This window comes from Electrophorus electricus, chromosome 9 (assembly GCF_013358815.1).
Source record: "Electrophorus electricus isolate fEleEle1 chromosome 9, fEleEle1.pri, whole genome shotgun sequence".
NCBI classification, from domain to species: Eukaryota; Metazoa; Chordata; class Actinopteri; order Gymnotiformes; family Gymnotidae; genus Electrophorus; species Electrophorus electricus.
In genome coordinates, this window is record NC_049543.1 from 2,238,430 (window position 1) to 2,261,918 (window position 23,489).

At 43.0% G+C, this 23,489-nt stretch overlaps 1 protein-coding gene across 2 annotated transcripts; it reads left to right on the top strand.

Annotated features, from left to right (window-relative positions):
* Positions 1 to 1,572: 1,572 nt before the first annotated feature.
* ak8 (adenylate kinase 8) lies at positions 1,573 to 21,912 on the top strand. Of its 2 annotated transcripts, none has more exons than XM_035530109.1 (14): positions 1,573 to 1,676; positions 3,242 to 3,399; positions 3,471 to 3,555; positions 3,899 to 3,948; positions 4,300 to 4,410; positions 5,458 to 5,526; positions 9,347 to 9,428; positions 9,642 to 9,713; positions 10,296 to 10,499; positions 12,624 to 12,755; positions 13,238 to 13,327; positions 16,658 to 16,799; positions 21,377 to 21,457; positions 21,543 to 21,912. In XM_035530109.1, exons 2-14 carry the CDS (start codon positions 3,316 to 3,318, stop codon positions 21,799 to 21,801), a joined length of 1,461 nt encoding a protein of 486 aa, XP_035386002.1. In that variant the 5' UTR covers positions 1,573 to 1,676; positions 3,242 to 3,315; the 3' UTR covers positions 21,802 to 21,912. The 2 variants fall into 2 exon arrangements, with proteins under 2 accessions (XP_035386002.1, XP_035386003.1); XM_035530110.1 differs by having other exon boundaries at positions 3,247 to 3,399.
* The last annotated feature ends 1,577 nt before the right edge of the window (positions 21,913 to 23,489 follow it).

Below are 23,489 nucleotides of genomic sequence, written 5' to 3' on the forward strand. Positions count from 1 at the left end.
AAACCTAAATACAACTCAAATTACAGTCTGATAGTTTGGTGTGTGTGTGTGTGTGTGTGTGTGTGTGTTTGATGTATTCACGTGCTGCTTCAAAGTTTACAATCCTCCTCCATCATGGATGCATCTGTGTCTGGAAGTGCACCTGCCCCTGTGCCAGCCAAACACCCCCCAGCATTGTGCTATTACCCCCTACCTCACAGCTCAGCTGGTGGTCTTTAGATTGACCTGAGCTAATGGAAGGCTAGATCTTCGTTCTGATGGTTAACCTGATGCTAACTTCACTCTGGCTTTTTACGTGTCTTGGTTGGAGCCGTAAGTGCACGTAAACACCTTGGTTCCTGATACCTCCAAATCCTACCCCAGTGTTGAGGCTCAGTTGAACATTTCACCTTTGAACTGTGTGTGTGTGTGTGTGTGTGTGTGTGTGTGTGCGTGTGTGTGTGCGTGTGTGCGTGTGTGCGCGTGTGTGCGTGTGTGTATGTGTGTGTGTGTGTGTGTGTGTGTGTGTGTGTGTGTGTGTGTGTGTGTATTAGATGCTGTTTTTGCAAGCCCGTAAGTTTGTACTCTGTGCCTCCTAGCCTGTGTGTTTCTTATCCTGCTTCGTATGCCTTTGTTTGGTTGTTTGTCCTGCATCCTCGTGCTCTCCATTTCGGTAAACTGCCCTAACGACTACCACTCTGGATTTGGCCATAATAAACCTCGCTCTTCTCCGTACATGCGCCCGCCTCCTTGCCGCTCACCGCTGCACACAGTGGAGTCTCCTGGCAATTTGCCTCAAACTTAGCAATTTTCCTCAGAATGGTAATGTGAAATATATACAGTTTTTCTATTTTCTAATTAAATTACAATAGCGTCTCAGTGATATGACTCAGAAAAATGATACTGGTACCCCTTTGATCAATGTGTTGCAGCCACATACAGTCATAAAGGTTTTTTTACTTGTTTTGATACTTATTTAGTTTCACACTCTAAAGATATTAGAAGACCTGACGTGATGTGAGTGAATGATCTACGGGAGGGACGGGTTCTGATGTGTCTGCTTCCGGGCTTGCTCTGGCACTGTTATGGAGATAAACTGCTGCTGCCTGAAAGGTTTATGTTTCTACTTAATGGGACAGCGGTTTCTCTCTGATTTGGTTAAGGTGCTCGACTTGTAATCAGAAGGTTGCCAGTTCAAGCCCCACCACAGCCAGATTGCCACTGTTGGGCCCCTGAGCAAGACCCTTAACCCTCAATTTGTACTCACTCAGAAGTGTAAGTCGCTTTGGGTAAAAGCGTCAGATAAATTCCATAAATGTTATGAGGAAATTATGTTTGCCAAAAGAACAGCAAAATAAACACAATAATACTGCTCAGGCTTTGCACCGCATCACATAGTTAGCTGCGGACGACATCGTCACACATCCATTGCCAACTTCACCAGCCTCCGTTAAACCGGGCCACTGCTCCGGGCTGCGTCTTCTGTTGCGTAACAAGCGATTTTTACGCAGTCGCCCGGCAACCAGTAACGTACGCTGGGAAGCTGCGAGTGCGTGATCGCTGGCTGCTCTGTAACCATTGGAAACGGACACGCGAAGACGCGCGTGGACGTGTATACGCACAAACAAACAGAAAGCTTGCACGTTGGATATATAAAGCAGCGAATAACGTTGCTCTTTATCAGGAGCGAAATAAAGGTTAGTAACTGAAAGCAAATTGACTGTGACCGATTTCGACCTAATTTTTTTCCCAGTAGAATAAGACAATTTAGCTAAGCTAACTAACGCTGGCTAACCTAACTAGCTCCTAGCTGAATTTGCATCGTAGACTAAAATAAACAAGGATTTCATGTTCGCAGTCAAAGCTGTAAGAGGGTTCACTGCTACTGTCAGCACGCCAGGCCACTTTTCACTGTTAAATCATCGATTGGCCGTAATGGCCAGAATCTTAAGATTTTCAGATGCAATGGCAGAAAATATTTAAGGTCGAACACACACGATTCAGAAATTGTTCAGACCCCTTTACCTGTTGCACACGTTACTGTGTTGTGGATTTGAATCCCAGTTTTATCCGCGAATCTACATTTAATCTGAACTGCATAAGTGAAGTAAAGCGTGTGTATGTGTAGATGAAAACGATTGCAGGCGGTAACACCAGTGTAATGTAAAAGATGCAGAGGGAGTAAAAATTGCATTGAGAAATAGGAGATGGAAACATGTTTCAGACAGGGGTTCTTCATCAAAGTGCTTCTGAAGTCCTGGGAAGTGAAACCAGTTTATGTTCAAAAGTAGATGTTTAAATCATAAAATTATTTCCTCGGGGTTCCTACAGTGTAAATCTGTCTGAAACGTCCTGTTTATCTGGAAACCTTGTGTACCTCAGTGCAGTTTTACTACCTCTACATCTTATATATATATATATATATATATATATATATATATATATATATATATATATATATATATATATATATATATATATATAATGACGTGGATTCTAGGTAATTAACTGCAGTGTACTATAGTAGAGATATTAAAAATTGATTCTAGGTAATTAACTGCAGTGTACTATAGTAGAGATATTAAAAATTGTAATAAAGTACACAAAAGTACACTGTTTGGGACATAGGGCCTTCATCAGCTGTGTGTGTGTCTACATATTTATATTAAATGATATATGAACATTTACAGTACATATGTACATATATATAACTCTGGTCAACATTTTTTTTTTGCTTTCAAATCTAAAATAGATGCACCTTATAATAGTTTTTACACTGAATTCGATTCTATTTGGAGAATTATTAGGGCAATTAGATTTTACATGAAGTGTATATATTACCTTTTTATAAATAATGCAGTTATTACACTTAATATATATATACATGTACTCCTAAAATGTACATTGTATGATTATTGCCATTATTTGGCTTCGGAAGTATCCCTCAATTAGCATTCAGTAATAATCTACCAACATGCAGGGGATCCACTTTGCCCTTACCACTTTTCCATATTATATATAATATATGAGTATACTGGAACAAAACCAGATTATAGAGAAATTCTGAAAAGGTATTTGGATTCGATTCAGAATGCAAAAATACATAAGAAACAGGTTTTTGTTTTTTTGCAGGAAGCAGAATCATTGTTGACCAGTGCATCTTCTCATTTTTTCTTCTCTCTCTCTCTCTCTCTCTTTCTCTCTCTCTCTCTCGCTCTCTCTCTCTCTCTCTCTCTCTCTCTCTCTCCCCTTGTCTTTACAGAGCAGATCTTATCTAGAGACGTAGAATACCTTTAAATATAATCTGGCTTGGTGGTAAATTTGTGATTGCCAAGGATGGATGCAACAGTCAAACATTTAAGAATCCCCCCTGAAATGGCTGTTTATGCAGAGAAGCATGAAATATTCGACCTTATCCAGGTATGTGGCATCTTGTATTCTATAGACTTATTCCATGAAATTGTTAATTAACCTCTTTTTCTTTTATGCAGGCACTGGTGAGAAACCTTATAATTGACAAGCCAACAGATCCTATTCAGTATCTGATAGGACTGCTGAAAAAGGAAAGCATTGAAGGTAAAAGTTCAATTAGTTTCTTCAATGCTCAGGTTTTGAGCTGTTTCTCTAAATGCAAATACAGGCTTAATTAAAGTACATTTCATTCACCCACTGATCTCAGAGGAATTTTAAGATCATAAAACCACCACCAGGTGACACACTTTTACCATTATACAGCATGAACTGTATGAGTGGCAAACTGTATGTATGAGTCTGGCCTACATGTAAAACTGCTATTCTACAAAGTGCGAAAAACAATGATTATTATTAGGATATTTCATTGGAACATAAATGACTTACCTCATTTTGATTTGACTGATAACGTTTTGATAATTTCTTTTATTTAAAAATGTGTTTTTAGTCCCAAGGGTTATACTGTTGGGTCCACCAGCCTCTGGGAAACGAACCATAGTAAGTGTTTTGGATCATATAACGCGTAACGTTTTTAAATTCATCCCATCTTGCTTTGTAAATTCCAAGTATATTACCTGTCTCCTTCTTGTATTTAACATAGTTGAAATATCTTGCATAGAAATCGCATTTAAACTGAGTTCATCTAATGGTTACATTTATGTTTAATATATAGAATGTATCAGGTAAGATCATTTTTTGGCAGTGCTATTATTTCCCAGCCTTTTGTGCAGGGCTTCTGCCATGATGTGGCCTCCGTGTGGGATCCTCAGTTCTGAAAAATCCTCAGCACTGCCTGTCTTCTTCTATCTCATATGCGGTATCAAATTGATCTCTTTTGTTTTGCCACAGGCAAAAAAGTTGTGTGAGCGCATTGGTGCTATCCACATAACTGCCAGCGATATCCTTAAGGCTGACACTGACATAACCAGGGCTGCGCTGCAGTACAGACAGAACAATCAGGTGGGACTTCATTGCCCGCTTCAATTTCTTTCCCGTGTGTGTAAATATCCGTGAAAGTAGCTTGCAGACTGCAGGTATCTGCTAAAGGAAACCCAGCTTTAAGAATCGCTTAGTTAGCCAGTTTTGGATTTGGTGTTTGACATTATATTTCCTCGACTTCTGTTCCTGTTTTAACTCACTCATGATAACTTTATTTGAAGTAGAAATGTTTTGCTGGTTTTGCTTGAAGTCTGATCATGCAAATCACATGCAAACTTGTTAGCCTGTAAAACCGTAAAGTGGAGAGGTGTGTTTCCCAATGGATTAATTATTCTAATTATATTCCCACTTATACTCAGCATGGCCTTGAGTTTTAAAATAAAACACTTAAAAAATACAATTATTACCATTTTGATTGAACCCATAATGGATTGTGTAATTAAATGCAGACAAGCATTAAGCATTAAGTGATTTAACTCAGGCTGCTCTCTCACAGTATTTGTACTAAGTCCAGAGGTTTTATTTGATAGTATTTGTTTTGTTTGGGTGGCTGATTAGTAATGTTAAATATGAATATTTGTGAAGTATTTTTATTTAATTTATTTATTAATTAACACACACATACAAACAGGAATAATTTTCACATTTTATATTTTCTCCTAAAAATGAGCTTAATGAGCTAAAAATAACATTTATTTCTATGGCTAACTAAACTCATTCAGGCAAAAATTTGCTTAATGTTAAAAAATAGTGACAAACATCTGAATTAAATTATATATATATATATATATATATATATATATATATATATATATATATATATATATATATATATATAATGTGTGTGTGTGTGTGTATATATATAATGTGTGTGTGTGTGTGTGTGTGTATATATGTGTTTTACCATGCAAGTGTGTGTATATGTGTGTGTGTGTGTATGTGAGTGTATATGTGTGTGTGTGTGTGTGTGTGTGTGTGTGTGTGTGTGTGTATATGTATATGTGTGTGTGTGTGTGTGTGTGTATAGCAAGATATATATTTCAGTAATTACGATTGCTGTTCTTATAGGATGTCCCAAAAGACCTTTGGATAAAACTGATACAGCAGCGCCTGTCAAAGAGTGACTGTGTGCGACGGGTAAGGACTAGCGGAGTTCTTCTCTGACAAAGGACGTCAGAGGGAATTTAAGTAGTTTGTTCTTTTATACTATTTGCACTTTTGGGGAAAACCAACATTTAAATAACATGCTATAAATTAAACAAAAAAGAATACCTTAATAGGCCCTGATTCAAATGGTTTTGTAAGCAACAGCAAATGTCCAAATTAAGTGTTTGCTGCCCTGGTGTGTTTGAGTGTTCCACGATAACCTAATTGCCCATGTGTGTATTTGTGTTCCCTGAGGACTACAAGTGAGTGAGTGTTTCTTTAAAAGAATCTTTCATCACTGGGCCCTTCACCCTCTAACAGTCACCTAATCCTCTCACTAACACTACCAAAGCGTCCTTCAGCCACTCACATGCTTGAATTCCTCCACTCTTTCATCCCTAAATTCATCCTGTCATCGCGTCGCGCCGTCCGTCCGCCTGTCATCCCGGTGTCCCCGGAACCCTCTCCTCTCACTTCTGCTTTCCTCTGAAGTGTCAGTTTTTACCATGCAAGTGTAGAGAGAAATATGTAAATCACCGAAAAAAACAAACAATGTTTTCCCTTTTTCGGTTTTTAAACTGCAAGTGGCATTGCTTAACCTTGCATCTCGTTACTAGACTTTTTCCACTTGGCATCCTTTAACTTTCCTTTTTTATTCTCAGGAGTTCATGAATAGTATCCGCGTTTAATCTGATAATGCATGTATGTCCCTGCAGACAAACTGTCTGGTACTATTTATCATCTTATTTAATTATTTTACCCTTTTAACTCTGCATAAGTAGAGCGAAATGAGACAGAAATAGAGGCCTTTTTGACTGTAGACAAAGACATCTGACAAAAGCATCTCAATCAGTGCTTTGCCTGGGCTGCAGATGTGTCTGTCCCAACACGGCATGGTTTTTTCTCCAAGTCTCATGCTTCACACGCCCTTTCATGGGCTAAAGAACGGAATGGAATGATTGACACACCGCACCTCCACTGAAACAAGTGACGCCTAAGCTTAATTGCTATTCCTCTGTCACCTGTGTGTTTGTGCCAATGTTTATATGTGTATTTTTCCAAATTAAGTAACACTGAGTGTTAATCATGCCTAATCTAGGTCATCTAGTTCATCTCCGCCTGCCACTGTTTCTCAGGCTGTTTTACTGTACCTCTCCCTTCTGTATGGAAAACTTTCGAGTTGTAATCTAGAGGGAAATCAAGACAGTAAGAAATGTAAGGAAGCATAGGTAATGAGCAGAGAATTAAAGTGGAGTATCAACTTAATGAATGCTCTTGCAGTCCCAGAAAAAGAACCCCAAAAGTAAATCTGGGGAAAAAAGACCAGCGAGAAAGAATGAAAAACCATGTGGCAAGTGATACAGTCATACAGATCCCTAATGAGACTTCCAAATAAAGTTAGACTGGTAGAATTTGCATAATGCCTTTAATTCTATATTTAGTGAGATATGGGGAAATAGGCAGGAAAGTATCACAACTGAAATGTAAAAGGAAGGGCTTTTTCAGATGGCACTTGATGCAAATAATGCTGCGCCATTCAGTGCAGCTCAATATCAATTAAAATCTTCTGAGTAAGATAATTTAAACAGGACAGTGAATTTGATGAATTAATATGCTTCCGAATAATCTGCATATGAAGAATGATCTGTGAAGAACAACGGCAGATGAAATAGATGTTTTTATTTTTGACCTGTTTTAGTTTTAGTCAAATATCCATTAGCATGGACAGCGTGTAAGAGAGAAATAGCCCAGGTTACTAACCTCCCTGTTAGCCTGCTCTGACTTTAAGATCTAATTGTCCAGGGCCCTCCCAGCTGAACCCTTTGTGCATGTAATACTTCAGTACGTTTTGTGTACTTCCTACACAGTGAACCTGCCGAACACATTACCAGCAGTCCGTAAGCAACATGTCCTTTGAGAATAAAAACAAACAATAATATGGAGACAGTGGTTAGCTCAGTGGAGAAAGGGTGATGTCATTGCATAAATGGACTGTCGGAAAGCAAGGTTTGCAGGGTGATAAAGCACAGACACATTGTGCGGGGATCCCTGCAGTCTGTTCAGGTCTCTGGGAGTGGTGGTGCGGCCCAGCTCCAGGTTGCCTGCCCTGCCTGCTGTTGAGCTAGCTGGTGACATCTGCTCCACGCGTGTCCTCCTGTGATAGGGAGCCTTGCTGCAGATGTTCCAGGGTTAGGGGCTCTATTGGGGCCCAGTGCTCGAGCCCCACGTCGCCTTTTGATGTGTGGATGAAAAGGAATGGAGCAAGCCACTGTGGGGCTCTGGGGATGAAAGAAGAGTGCGTGTGTGTGTGTGTGTGTTTGTGTGTGCGCACATGTGCGCGTGTGTGTTTGCCCGCGTGTGCGTTTGTATGTATGCCCGCACATCGCATGTGGAGTAGGAATGGCTATGTATGCATGTGTGGGTGTGTAGGTGTATGGAGATGTTCTGAGGCAAACTCATTACAATATCAATCAAGCTTGAGACCTGGCCTGGAATTCTCCAGACCCTCCAGGTCTAGATATCCGAAGAACTGCTTTGCTCTCTCTAATGTATCTGGCTGTTAAAAGAAAAAAGGATGCACTGTCCTCATTGACAAGATCATTTAAAGAATTGTTCCTGTGTGTGTGATTTGCATCCTCTCCTTGTCCTAGAAACACTGGCTGTTCTGGATGGAAGTGCAGCGAAAACTTAGTTTCAACATACCCTTCTGAAATAGCCAGGTTGTTAACCTCCCTGTAAGCCTGCTCTGATTTCAAGATCTAATCGTCCAGGGCCCTCCCAGCTGACCTCTTTGTATAGGCAGGAGGGGTTTCACTCATCTGGGGCATCGCTGGCCTCTTTTCCTGCTATCCAGGATTGTTTCATGTGTGGCATCCGAACCAGCGTGCGGCGCAGATTTGCAAGCCCGGCCCTTGGGCCCCACTGCCACAGAGGCAATCAAATGCTTAATGGAGAAGTGAGTGGGAGGAAACTTGTGCACTGCGATCAGGTGAAGCAAAGGATAGGTTTGCTGTTAAAGATCAAAGCAGCGAAAAACAAAGGATGATTTCAAACAGGCGCAGGCAACTCGGCAGCAAAAACCCACAAGTCCTCTGATAATACTTAGATCTATAAATGTTTGTTGCATATATTTATTTATTTTAAGATTATTCGCCACAGTAATAAGTTGGCCCCTAACAAGCACTTGAGGGAGATGGTTTCTGTGAAGCTTTTATTTTACTGCACCATTGCACAGCAAGCCTTGGGATTTAGGAGGCTATTAGAGAGAGAGTTTTTTCATGGATTTGTAGCTAATGAATGATATGCATGTGACTTTTGCTTTCTTCTTCTGCTCTTTTTATGGCCATGTAAGAAGCGAGGAGAGGAGCTCGAGAATTAGCCACATTTTCAAGGTTTTATAGATTTACCCTCCTTTTCCCTCACTGCAGGAAACCCCATATTGGCCACTCTTACCTCAAATTTATATATAAATTCGTGCATTCATTATTTTATCTCTTATGAACTCAGACAGAACTCAGACACAGTTTATATGAATTATACATTGGGAGCCTGTTAGTTGTTTTAAACAGCAATTTATTACTCAGAGATTGTTTTACCCTCTCAAACAGACCAGAAAAGGAGCAGGAAAGTGTAGTAGTTGACCAACAGCTGACCAGTAGCTGTCCAGTAGCTAAACAGTAGCTGACATCCATGCATTTACTATTTTTTATTGTTTGATGATTTATGAGTTTGTTGTGATCAGTTGGCATGTTCTTAATGGCCATTAAAGGTCTTCATGGCAAATTGAGTTTGTGAATTTACAAATTTACAGGGCTGGGTACTAGAAGCCATCCCTAAGAATGGAGAAGAGGCTTTGTGTCTACAGGAAGCAGGCATCTCCCCAGAGCACGTTGGTCAGTGCTACATTTTCATATACGGGCATGCATGCGCGCGCGCGCACACACACACACACACACACACACACACACACACACACACACACACACACACACACACTAATGAATTTTGCCAAAAAGGTAATTTTGTAGTTATCCCATGCTAGAGAACGAGACCATGCTCATTAAACGTAACTACTGCGTTTTAATATAATGTCCGCTTGGCCACAGTGATGCTACAGGCACCTGACGGCATCCTGACTGAAAGGATTCTGGGCAAGAGGATAGACCCTGTCACAGGAGGTAATATCTAAATGATCATCACAGTTTTTGAGTTCAGAGAGCTGGGCGGAGAGACTCGCAGCTCGCCCGCGCCCTCGTTAAAATGCATTTGATGAACCATAGACCTCAACCAAATAGGACCTGTTTGTTGAATCCCAACTATGGCAGCGGGTCCTCTGGGTATAGCAAAGCCGTGTTATAATGAACAAAAACTCCTGCTCCCCACAGATTTGTTATGGAGCAGATTCCCTGTATCCTTGTAATTGCCACCTTCTCTTTTTGAGACTCAAACTTTTGACACTGTTCTAAGATATACACACTGTTCTAGTTAATCTTAGACTTGTGGATTCTGTGTTGTATTTGCATGAGGTACTTCTGCCTCCTTGATTCCAAGTGACCTGATGTACGAAACTGCTCCAACTGCAGAATAATTTACTGATATGAGTGCATCCTAATGGAAAATTAACATTACATTTACATTACTATACTGCAGTGATTAGGTGTTATGTGCTTGTTTGTTTTGGGTTAATGCTCTATTTTAATTGCTATCTTTGGTAATAGATGCGATTCCGACTTCCTGTTTTGTTTGTTCTACATCTTCAGATGTGTATCATGTCACTTTCATATGGCCAGAGAGTGCTGACGTGGCTCAACGTCTGGAGAGGCCACAGGGCCTGATGACCAAGGACCTTATGCGTGCAACTCTTGAGCTATATCACAGGCAGGCACACACTCTACAGAGCACCTACCGCAGCTGCCTGAGGGTCATCAATGCTGACCAGCCTCATGTAGATGTGTTTGCCCAAGGTGATCACCAGCGTTTCACTCCACTGTCCATCTGGCTGTTTGCCAGAACGTTTCGTTGCTTTACATCGTGTCACTTAGTTTTAAAAACACAGAACGGGAATGTCTGCTATACGCAAACCTTTCTGTTAAAGAGTAAGAATTAATAGGGCCAATTAATGCCATGCGAATATAGAGGCATAACTGAGTGATGCTCGCTTTCTCTCATTAGCCATATTTGAAGTGGCATACACTCTGCGCCATCCTCTCCTCAGCCTCGCTGTGCTGACCCAGGCTCTGGTCGGAGGCCAGCACGGCGGCCGTGCTGCTCAGAGCCAGTGATTGGTCGAGCTGTCAGGCCGGCGGCTCATTGGGGGACTTTGCCTCGGGCAGTGCTGCGGGCACCCGCTGTCCCTCGAGGACCCGAGGCACAACATGCAGCCTTCGTCAGAGCCATTAAAGCCAGCCCAGTACAACCTGTCTCAACATTACACCGCTCAACTTGACAAAATAATTCTGTCACTTTCTCCCTCCTTTTGTTGTGGGATAAGGAGAGCACAGTCTGTTGAATATTTTAATTCTTCTTTGCATGTATCATTTGACTGTAGAGTGAGACAGGGGTTGGTTTTTGGGGGTGGGGTTGGTAAATGCAGGTGCATGTTTGTTATTGTTAGTTATGGTCAGAGTTGAAACCATGTTAGTTACTTCCTAATTAGGTATCCTCAGTGCTGGTACTTAGACCTTTTTTGTAAATAGACCTTAATGTTTTTAGTTTATTTCCCAGTGCTTTACACATTTATGAAATAGCATGATCTAGTTTCCTCTCTCCTTTTATAGCCAAATTATGGTCTTTATTCATGCGCATATTCTCTGACAGCCATGTGCAGTGCAAGGTGTGCTGTGAGTGCTGTCTCAGCCAACATTAGCCCGTTATTATTGCATTCAGATTGCCATGCCGAGTATCAGGAGAGCAACTCTCCACCCTTCCGCTAATGGTTTGCAGATTTCATGTTGATTTTTAAATGCGAGGGAGTGCTGGTGACTGTATATTTAATCACACCCAGATCACCAGATTAAGTTAAACGGAGGGATAAAACAAATATCTGCAATCTTTCTTAGCTATAAAACATTTAGGACTTCAGACTGAGCAATAAGCCGCAGTAAAGCTGTCATCTTAAATATTGATTATTGCTAATTCGGTATGTGGTTTGACTGCGGCGTTAGCAGCCCCCTCCCCAAGTAGCCTTTTAGCATATTACCATGTTTTGCATATTAACCATTTATCACAGTTGTTGTAGAGCAATTAGGAGCCTAAAGTGTTGGATGAGGGAAACTCATTAGTTATAATTAGGCTTTTGTTAATTATCGCACATTAGAGGGTAGTCCTAGCGCTCAGACAATCAACATTGTTGCGGGAGAAGACCAACATCCAAACAGATGTTAGCAGCGTGGCGTGCAGGTGAAAGGAGGCCTGAAATGATTTATTAATCGAGCCGCCTCATATTCAGATTAGCCGCGATCGCTGTTTATCATCTGAGCGGCTGGCCTTTAAAAGGACGCGCTCGCTGCCCCTGCATAAATGCTGGATTATCCACATCCATTAAACATTTAGGGAAGATTTCTGTTCTTATTGCAATACAGGACACTCAAGTCCAATTTGTGGAACAGTCTACAGCTGGGCAGGTTCTAACTTCTGTTTTTGTTTCTCTTTTGTTTGTTTGTGTGTTTGTTTGTAATCTCTGTAAACTTAATATGGATATTACAAAGGAATGTAATGTTCATTTAAAAACTTACCTGCATTCTCATATGCATCTTTTAATTGTTTTAAGAACAGATAACATCAGTAAATACACTAATTAGATGTGTAATATGTGATCTGTATCATTAGAACAGTGGCATTGACATATTAACTATAATTAAGTTAAACAGCATTAACAGTTCAGTATTAATTAGTTCTTTATCTTAAGTGGCTGTGTTGTCATTTCTGACAAATGTACTACTTCCCCAGAGCAACGTCACCACGTGCACATTAACATAGTATAAGAAAAAAACACGACACATAGCAACAGCTGCACAACAGTACAGGCGCAGATGATGTAGATCCTCACATTAATCCCTTTGCGTTTTCATGCCATCTCTGTCCTGCAGTACTGACCTATGTCATGACCAGGCCCCACTCCGCCGCGCCTCACACTCCCAGGATCCTCCTGCTGGGACCGCCAGGATCTGGGAAAAGTCTGCAGGCCAGCCTGCTTGCCCACAAATACAGCATAGTTGACAGTGAGTTACGCGTCACTTTCCAGCCTCTCTTAAATCTCTCTATATTTCCTCAGTAATAAATTTCCTTTGTTGCGAATGGAAACTAAAATGAATATAATAAATATAAATAAATAAATAGATGGGGGTGTTTTCAAGGTCAGTTCCTGTGTTTCCATTTCTTTCTCTTGTTTCCTTGCCTCCCAGACATGTGCTGGCATGCTGACTTTCATCACCTGCCTGTCCTATCCTCTTCTGTCTTGAGACCGTCTTAAAGGTCACACTGGACATTGTGCAGTCTGTTTATTTAAAATTTAAAACTTTCCTTTCTCTGTTCCTGTCATTCTCTCTTCATCTCTCTCTTATTATTCTTTTTTTACTTTTTTGTTCCACACTCTCCCTCTCTCTCTCTCTCTTTCCCTCTCTCTCTCTCTCTCTCTGTCCCCCCTCCCTTCTCTCTCTCTCTCTCTCTCTCTCCCTCTCGCTCTCTCTCTCTCTGGCTGTAGTTTGTTGTGGTGAGCTTTTGAAGGCAGCAGCAGCGGATGGGACCAGTATGGGAGAGCTCATTAAACCCTTCCTGGAGTCAGGACGCCAAGGTAAACTTCCTCACCTCCTCACACACACATGCTGTCAAGCAGGTCATGCACCAAGGAGAGCTGAAGCCTCAGTGCCTGTGGCCTGTTTGGAGACTGCTGCCTCTGTTAGACTCTTCTGCTTTTGGCCAAATAATTAGACCACCCCTGCCATGCCTGGTGTGGCCAACCAATATATTGCGGTGTTTGCATATAACAAATGCAGCATGATGATTATATGGGTATATTAAAAATAATCTCACATAATAAAAAAAAAAAAAGATCAAGGGTAAGACCCCTCAACGTTGTTATTGTCATTGTACAGCTATCAGAGGATCAGTGGTGGTGATCAGTATCTAAAAACTCTTTTTATATTTATCGCAAAGATTCATGCTGTTGTTCTTGCCTTAGCTGCCAGATCTCAAGAGTACAACAAAAGAAATCTTTTCCTGAAAAGTTATGATTTAGGAATTATGTACTTTTGTAATTGCTAGACTGCAAATCACATAAGCAATAGGTTAAACCGTGAACCAGACTGCCAAATTATTGCAAATCAGGCCTCCTGTTAATCATTCAGGTACATATACTTGTGCATCGCTTTGTTTCAGTGTACCCCATGTCCTGCAGCTTCACCAAAGCTCCTCAGTCTCCTCTGTCTCCGAAGCCCCGAGGGGAAAGTAATTCAGTAAGACGAGGTGCAAAAATGCCAGGGTGTCCCGCCTGAGCCAGGCCCTGATGGAAACGGGCCCAGCCCTCATCCTGCTTCACGCACTGCCGTGCTGCCAATCACTGCTTCTCACTGTCTAAACTTGCCTTGAGCAAGATGTGATTAATTTAATAAACATCCCCCGAGAATTGACGGGCTACAAAAGTGTGTGCGTGGGTGTGCATGCGCACGTGTTCAATGAGCCAGACGGTGGAGAGCAGCGTCACGGGGGTGGGATCTCTCTGTGCCGTAGCGGCTCGGTGCTAGCTCCGGCCGCGGGGCCACGGGGCCACGGGGACGGCGTGGACGCTGACAGCTGAACTCTGTGGCTCCTCTTCCACAGAGACGCCAGCTACCTCTGGCTCTGAATAACACAAGAGTGGCTCACACTTAATGAGCTAAGATCGACTGTTTCGTCAGATTAGATGGAGGCTCGCGCAGATTAGCTGATCGAAATCAGCAGTGAGATGTGAAAGCATATGAGCTATCAGTTAAGCTATGACAAGAGCGGAGATAGGAAGGATCAAAAGGAGTTTGAGAATTCAGGATCAGTCCCCATCGATCACTCTCTGGTGTATTCTCAGGCTAGTAACGTGATGCATATGGCTAACAGCTTGCTTTGAGAGGAGCTACACTTCTCCCTTTGACCTGCATCAAAGGTTTGTTTTATGTCTTTATCTTGGTATCGTGGAAAAGATAAAAGCGATTATGGTTTTGAGAGACTCCATAGGACTGCGATGAACCACTCATCTCTCTTTTGCACACACACACAGACGCACAATCTGAGAGGGTCTGAATGTCAGACCCCAATGGTGCATGTTCACCATATCCCAAACTGCAGTGGTGGCGGATGTACTCATGAATCCCATAAATTCATGTTTGAATGTTTGTCAGAAAAGAAAAGAATGCATAAGGAATGCAATGTAAATGTTGTATTAGCTGGCACTCCCATGTCTTGTCAACCTGTGCTGTTTTGTCCTAGGGGAGAGCTTTCACTTTTGGGTTGTGTCTGAAGACTGACTTTAGCTCTCGTTCTCCCTGCCTGTCTTTCTCTTTTTCCTCTGTGTCTCTTTCTTTCCTTCTCCTTTTTCTCATCTGACTCTCTCTCGCTCCCTCTCTCTCTCTCTCTCTCTCTCTCGCTCCCTCTCTCTCTCTCTCTCTCTCTCTCTCTCTCTCTCTCTCTCTCTCTCTCTCTCTCCCTGACCCCCCCCCCCCCCCCCCCCACTGTGACAGTGAGGGTTTAGGCAGAGAAGCTTGCCTAAATAATTTAGGAGTTGATTAATGGGCTGGCAGGGGTATAATTAGGCGATGTAGAGACGGTGGCTAGTGGAACCAGTACAGCGCTTCAGGGACTTAGGGAGCGGGATTATTAAGGAAATGAAAAAAATCTAGTGTTAGGAGAAGAGGAGGAGGAGGAGAGGAGAGAGGAGAGCAACCCTCTCCAGGCTGCCTGCCGTTTGAAGCCAAGCCGGGGAGTGAGAGGCGCGAGGCTGCAAGTGTTTGATGTGGAAATTGGACAGTTTGAAACCGTCGACTTTAATTTTTCAACATCCGCGGGGACCCCCCTGGGTGCGGGCTTGCTTTCCTAAAAGAATGGCGTTCTAGTTTTCCCTTCACCTCCGTTATTTGTTTGTCCCCCCACGCTCGTCGCCTTCAGTTTGTTTGTTTTTTGGTCACTTTTTCCCGCGCGCCGGCCTCGTCCTGCGAGCGCTTTCCCGCGTGTTAAGTGTCTTCATCCCGCCTTTATATCAATATCATCCCCTTAAACAATTCACTTATGTTGCCTGTCAGGCACATGCTGACTGCTGTTGTAGTCCCAGAGAAGCCTGTGGAACAGCTTCAAAAGAAATAAAAATGTATATGCATGAATTTAAATGACAATATGCCTGCTGACTGTTTAGTTTATCTCATATCTGAATAAAATCGCCTGCTTTTCTACAGGTACACACACGTCCTCTATAGTACTGGTTGATAAGATCAGTGCTACTTTCTCTAATATATTTTCATGGTGGGCTTTTTGGTCCTTATACACGTTTGTTTGCTTTGAATCATCTTTAACCTTCCTAACGTCTGGACTGTCTACTGAAAAGGAAGTGGTATTTTTTAGCAGTTGTGTTGTAGTAGAAAAAACTCAATTTCAGTTGGATTTCTTCCATGAAGTACTGAACCTGTATGTATTTTTAGGAGTGGTTTTCCTGGATGGTAAAGAGGTGATTGCTTTCTCTTTCTACTGACCGTTTCATCCAACAGTTTTTTTTTGTTTGTTTGTTTTTTTTGTACTTTGGGTAACTGTCAGGGAAGTAAACAAATTCATAGGGGATCTCAACAGCGTGCTTAGATCTTTAACCTTTTGACCTGATGCAGCTCACACAGAGATGCTGTAGATATAGCGCTAGCGGTAAGACTTAAAGCAGATATGTCTGTACAGTTTTTTTATACAGTCATTCAGAGGACACAAAATAACGGATTTGCACTTGAAACTACAGGAACAGCACGTCTGTGACTCTTGAAGTTTGACTTAATAATGCTTTCATTCTTTGTTGTGTACTTTGTATGTTATCATGACTGGGAAGAGATAAATACAGGCATAATGAGAAATGTCTTCTCCTCCCTTTTAATGATATGCCGTTTCTACCGGATCGCCTCAGTGCCAGACGTCATGGTGCGACAGATACTGACTGAGAGGCTGAGCAGGCTGGACTGTACCACCCGTGGCTGGGTCTTACACGGCTTCCCCCGCGATGTGGACCAGGCTGCCGAGCTTCAGGAGGCAAACTTCAGTCCCAGCAGGTACACGCTGGAGCTGCAGCTGTGTGGCCTTGAGTTTGGGCTCCCTAGGCGAGTAATGCCACCATGCCAGTGTTTATGTCCAGAAAGCACATGCCTGAGAGAACTCTTTTTCCCTTTCATTCTTTCTCAGCATGCTGACTCTCCTTCGCAGGTTGCCTGGGTTCAGTTTCTTTTTTCAGACTTTTAACATTTTGACAGAGAACAGTGAAACAGTAAAAACCGAGGCAACCCCGATCCAGAACAAACGCAGTATCTGCTTGGTGTGGCTCCTCAGGTCATTACCTGTGATTTGTGCATATTCAATTATCCCAAACAGTGAGTGTAGCAGTGTAAGTCTCACATCTCTCACTCAGATTACTCGAGCTCAGCTCTCCAAGAGGATCTGGTGGCACTCACGCGGCATGTGCTTTGTGCGTGTGTGCCTGCTGTGGTCCCACGCTGAGCTCCGGTCACCGCTGATGACTCTCCTCCCAGATTAAACCTCTCCCTGGATCAGGGCTGAACTGGGACCTGTGCGCTAACGTCCTCTAACGTGTGTCATTATGAGTAAATGACAAAGCCCTTTTGTAAACGTAAATGTAAATATGTGTAAAGGAATAAGTGCGTGTGGAATTTCTAGCAGGGCGTGATCCATATAAAACCCCGCCCACTTCACCTGGAGAGTTGAAGCATGCGGGTGAACTCGTCTGGGTAACAACACTCACTTTGTCCCATCTAAACCATGTATGAATTACTCAGGACGCTCCTGTGTGTCTGATCCTCTGTCAATCCCTTCAGCTGCCAGAATGCCACGGCCTTCTGCTCTCAGATGTTAACATTACCAGGCAGTAGCTGGTTGGACTTCCTCTTTCAGTGGCTCTCTTATTGTAACTCCACACAGGGTCTCCATTTATTAGCTGCCCCTGCTGAATTGAGTAATGGCAGGGGACCTCATTTACATGTCATTAGCATAATTGATTTGTGGGGCCGGCAGATAGGCCAGCCCTAAATAGAGAGATAATGTTACTGAAGGGCCGATGATGGCCCGATGGTGGCGCTCTATCTGACAGCTTTATTAATTAATCTATCTGGTTACTCAGGCTTTAGAGCAAATGAATAAGTCAGTCAGAGATATGGCTCAGTGCCAAGCCGGAGGCCACCGTCGAGCGGAGGAGAGGAGGGTACGGAGGGATGGGGGTGGGGACACGCATGGAGCTGGCATGCCCAGCAGGTTGGAGGGATCCCTTTACCCATTTCCTGAGAGGGCTCCTGTAACCGGGCTCATTAGTCAGCGGCTGTGTCAAGCGTCGGGCAAGTGTTCAGCTCACGCCACCAACTTGACCGCTGGAACCGAAGATGTTTGGTTTCTGTGACTCTCTGACCAGGTGGTTGTGTTATCGGTGGCAACATGACCACCGAGGTCCTGCTGTCCAACATTAGAAAAGCAATTTCTATATCTTGATACTTTAGCCACAGTGCCATGACAGTGGCTTGCTTGCCATGCCTAAACTAATATGTGTGTACCCTGAAAAATGAGTGATCCTGTGACAATCACTGGGCTCGTGTCTGCCACAAACTACGGCCGCTTTGACATAAGATGCCCTTTTGTCATGTAAAAGAAGCTACCTGATCCTGGAAAAAAGACGAGAGAGAAAAAGGAGGAAAGGGACCCTTACGGATAATCTTCCCTAATCAGATAATTAAGGATGCACTCGCTCTGGTTTCCTCCTTAGCATAAATGTCTGATCGTCTTTCAAAAACTGATCAATCTATGCTAGCCTTGCCCATGTGTTTTCCTGTCCTGGAGACAGTTCCAGCCATTGAAGGCTTTTCTGGGGAGAATCTCTGACAGCGTGATATTCGGTGGAGAATCGCTGATGGTGTAACTTGCTCCATGACCAGAGGTTATCTATGGCAGGGAGAAGGCCACTGGTCATTAATCAGAATTGCTGAGCTTGACCCAAACATGAAGACCCTTATCTGCAGGTTTCCTAGGTGATTATTCTTTGTTGGTACAGCAGTGCAGTGAGAGTCCCACGCCTACCATTGGTGCGTGGTGTGTCCGACCCTCCTGCCGGTCTTTAACTACACTCCAGTTTGGGCAGTCAGCAGTCTCTTACAGCCCTGACACGCTCACAAACAATCAGAGTCTTTGGGTGCCCTGAAATATGCATGGCTATCCGTGACAGGCAGATAAAGCAGGACCATTAGCCACGTAATCCTAGAGAGCATAGGCTAGTCGCCTGTTCTTGCATCTCTCTCTCTCTCCCTCTCTCTCTCTCTCTCTCTCTCTCTCTCTCTCTCCCTCGCTCTCTCTCCCCATCTCGCTCTGTATGCCTCCCTGCTCTGTTGTGGCAATCCTCTCTTGCTCTCTATTAGTTAAATGTATTTCATGTGTCTGCTCCCCATCAAATCAAGCAACACTTCCTCTAATTGGCTTATGAATTATACAGCAGGGGCGGCATTATAATTTAATCAGTGGTAAACATTGCCGGGGCCGCCTGTAAAGAATCTACCCCTCATTCATTTCTTAATTTGTGGAGATGGAAAAGGAGGAATATGAGGCAGAGGAAGTTGGCATGGGAGCTGGACATCAGCGCAGCCCACAGAGCACGCTTAAGGATAAAAGGATCAAAGGGAGCTGGCCCATTAATCGAGATATTCTCGAAAGACTGTCCGCAGCACACATACGTGCACACGTTCTGACATTAGCACACAGGGAAGTTTGTCGTCTGCCCTGCTAGGATGCAGACTGACACGCTTGTTAGCCGCTTTGTTTTAGTCCCTGATTTTGTTTCATAATCTTAAGCTGCCTTGTAAGCAACGTCCCATGTAAACTCCGCCCTCGCCTCCCTGACATCCCATGCAAACTCCGCCCTCGCCTCCCCGACATCCCATGCAAACTCCGCCCTCGCCTCCCCTACATCCCATGCAAACTCCGCCCTCGCCTCCCCGACATCTGCAAAATGGGGGAGGGGAATAAAGGGAACCATGCACCAACAGACATCTCCCCCACTCTCTTTCCTTTCCTGCCTTCATGAATATTGCATGAATAAGCATTAATATTAATTCTAATAGCTTTGCAGAATAGTTATTATTTCTTTTTTAGGACAAATATTCATTAAAAATTGAGCAATGCCTTTTCCTGAAGTGATAGTGTCCTTGCACACAGATGAGTTTCAGGCCTCAGAAACAGTTAGAATATAATACCATTTAAGCTGAGGACTGGTCAGCTGGAGCTCTGGGTGGTTAAAGGATCCTCTGACTGTTCCAGAGGGCCTGCTTTTTCACAGCATCCATCAGAGCCCACATCACAAAGGCATTTTAAATATTTAATCAAAAGCAGATCTTACATCTTCCCCCCTCTCTCTCTCTCCCTTCAGTCTTTCTGGAGAGGAAGCCCATTCTCACTGCCCGTTTCTGCTGATCTTGATCGCGGCTCGAGCAGTCCAAAACCCCACTGCATGCTGGGTGGTGGTAAAAATTGCATGATGTTGTGGATGTGGCTGTCTGGAGGGCTGGGTTGTGACGTGGGGGTCAGCTGGAGAGGAAGGGGTGTGGGCCAGCTGATTGCTGCTCCCTCTCTTGACCCTTTCGTTAAGGCCACCTTTGTCTGGACGCTGTTGTCGTTCCTAGATCTTCCTAAATTCAAGACTGTTTACTCAATACACACTAAATAGAAATAAAGATGCAGACTCTGGAATTAATTGAAGAGAAGAGCTGGTCTCGTCTTTATTCTGAGCTCAATGTTACAAACGAGGTGTTGTCTGGAGAATGTCTTCTTTGAGAATGCACACCTTTTATACATTTTCATCATAACCATGTTTATGTTTTCATAAAAACTTCCACTAATACTATACTTCCACCCGGTTCCACTATTGTTCTCTAAACCATACATTATTAAATGTATGCAAATTGATATTCAATACTTACACCAACCAGTTTTTGGTACCATTAGGTTCATCCTAAACTACTTCTATTTTTTATTTTTTTTAAAGGCAATCATATTCTAGATCACCGGCTGCCCGTATTGGTTCTTCCGGTGATGTCCATATTGGTTCTTCCGGTGCTTGGCCGGCCGTCCCGTCCTTGAACAAAGGCTCCCCTTCGACTAAGGCCCCTAGAGGCCTGTCAAAAAGGAATCCTGAGGATTTACGCTGCAGCCTACAGAGGCCTTTCCCGCATGAAACCAGTTTATTCTGGACCATCCCTATTTTTCTCCTTACAATATCATTTTACTACCTCACTGTCCTGCCAGAAACATCCCTGGGGAAACATCCCAGCATTCCTATATTACAGTACATTACCACTTACACTCATTTATTCAGTTCTAATATGGATGCATCATAATTATTTTTCTGATGCAAGAAGCAGTTTGTGAATGGTGGAAATAATGTGTGAATTTGAGCATGGTTTTTGGATGGCCTGCCATGATTAGTAGCACAAAAGCGTTGTCGTCTCTGTTTGTTTTTTATGGGCTTTGGTGAGGTCCGTTAATGGCGTTAATGGCCAGAATCACAGAACACATTCTAAAGAAACAAAGTTTAGATATCAGCAGACATCTTCCATTTGAAGCTGACACCTCTTCTCCCTCCCAGGGTCTTTTTTCTCGAGATGGACGACGACGTTGCTGTTGCACGGCTAGCTCTCAGATCCGTCGATCCTGCTACTGGAGAGAGGTGCGTGACGTCTCCTCTCACACGCTCGCGCTCTGTAATCATAGAAATTCTGTCGCTGCCAGCTTTCTTTTCCTATGCCCTCCAGGTACCACGCGCTGCACAAGCCTGCGCCAAATCGCGAGGTGCAGGCCCGGCTGTGGTATGACCCGTGGGACTCTGAGGAGGAGCTCCAGAAGAGGCTGAAGGATTACTGGAGTCAGACGGCTGCCCTGCAGGCCTTCTATCCGCAGGCTGTACGGATCAACGCTGACCAGGATCCCCACGCTGTGTCCGAGTGCCTGGAGAGCGTGCTGGTGGGGCGTCTTCCCAAAGTCCCGCCTGGCAGTCCGTCAGTGGTCTTGTAGAGCGGGGTCATTTTGTGCAGTCTTTTCATTTGTATACTGTACGATTGGACCATCTCTTCCTTCGCTTAATAAACTGATAAACCAATTCATAATTAAAACATTTACTTGGAATTTGGTGTTTTGACTGTGGTGTATGTCGGAATACACAGAGGTGTAAGACAGTGCACCATGTATGTAATTCTTCACCTTATAACTCAAAGGGACAATTACATGCCTTTGCCCTAAGTTAATATATACTGTATATCAAACAAAACTGAATTAAACAACCAGCCTCTCCCTAGTTCCCCGGGTGGGTAATCACCTCTGGCTTGCTGACCCTAGCTGATCACAAGGGAATACAGGGAACCTGCTAATTATACATGTGTTTAATTAATGTCCCAGTAATATGCAGCCCAGTCAGGCCCTTTGTTAGGGGTGGTATTAGTCGCGCTTCAGTAGCCGCTCTGATTATTAAGCCTTCTCTCTCTCATGCTCTCTTGCTTTCTTTCGCACATGGTCTCTCTTCCCTCTCTCAGCCCCTCTCCATATGTAGAGGTCACTGGATTGGCTCCCAAAGGAGAGGAGAGAAGTTAAGTGCACTGGTTAGAGAGGCATGTTAACAGCCTGGTGTTCAAACTCCCCTCAGATACCAGGCCATGACAGGCAGACACTGAATTAATTATAGCCAATGAGTTTCCAAATATGCATCTGTTCTGAATGCATAAACATTTAAGTGTAAGGAGCTGTATTCATTGAGTTAGTGGTGTTTGTAAATATAGATGGGAATTATCTCAACCCCATGTCTACTCTCAGAAGATGTTTGTTAGCAGATATGTGAAACTTCTTAATTTACAGGGAACAGTGTGGAGATTCTGATTAATTAAGCTCAAAACCACAATGAAATCAAAAGCTGTAGTATGAGCTTTCCGCTACAACTAAAATTTAATATATCATCCATATTGACCCTGTTTCCACCACAGGGCATCAAGCATGTATAACACTTCTCTGATTAGGCATTGTTGTTTCTATTACTGTTTGAAGGAGTTGAGTTTGTGCAACTATCCACAGAGCTTCACTAGCCAGCTCATGTTTTAATACACTAAACTGACTTGAAAAGGTAAAAGCAAACCTTAACTTTTGAACTTGTGACCCAAAGGTGGATAAAGTTTGTTGATTCCCCTGAGGTTTATGAAACTTGCCCATGGAAAGTATTACATGAGCCAGTCTCAATCATCTATAGATAAAGTTTTTGCCATATATTTCTTATTAAAATAAAAATTATAAAATCTTCAATATTCCAGCAGTTTTACTGCATGTGAAGTGCTATTCTAAACCATGTTTGCATTTTGCTGGACAGACCAATAAAATTGTTGGCTGCTGTAAGCTGTTGGCTGCTGGCAACTGTAACATACCTGTATCTGATATTTGACCACTTTAAAGTACCATTCAGAATGACCAGAGTCATAAGATACAGAATTACAGTGAAATAACCTTAGATTCAACATGCATTCACTACCTACCTTATTAGAAACAACTTGGTGTACCATTAAAGACAGGTGTCATACACAATTTGTTAGCCACAAGACAGTTGTAGGTTGGATATGTTCCTAACCGAGGAATAAGGCTAACACGTATAGAAACATTGATGTTCCTGATAACGCTCACCACTGAGCGTTCCTCAGTTGGAAATTGTTGGCCACTATAATATT

Bases quoted from the DNA above. Each gene is read 5' to 3' on its own strand.
- ak8 (XM_035530109.1), top strand. From the start codon at position 3,316: ATGGATGCAACAGTCAAACATTTAAGAATCCCCCCTGAAATGGCTGTT. The intron at 3,949-4,299 runs GTAAGTGTTTTG...GTTTTGCCACAG, and splicing joins CCTCTGGGAAACGAACCATA to GCAAAAAAGTTGTGTGAGCG. The intron at 12,756-13,237 runs GTGAGTTACGCG...CTCTGGCTGTAG, and splicing joins CAAATACAGCATAGTTGACA to TTTGTTGTGGTGAGCTTTTG.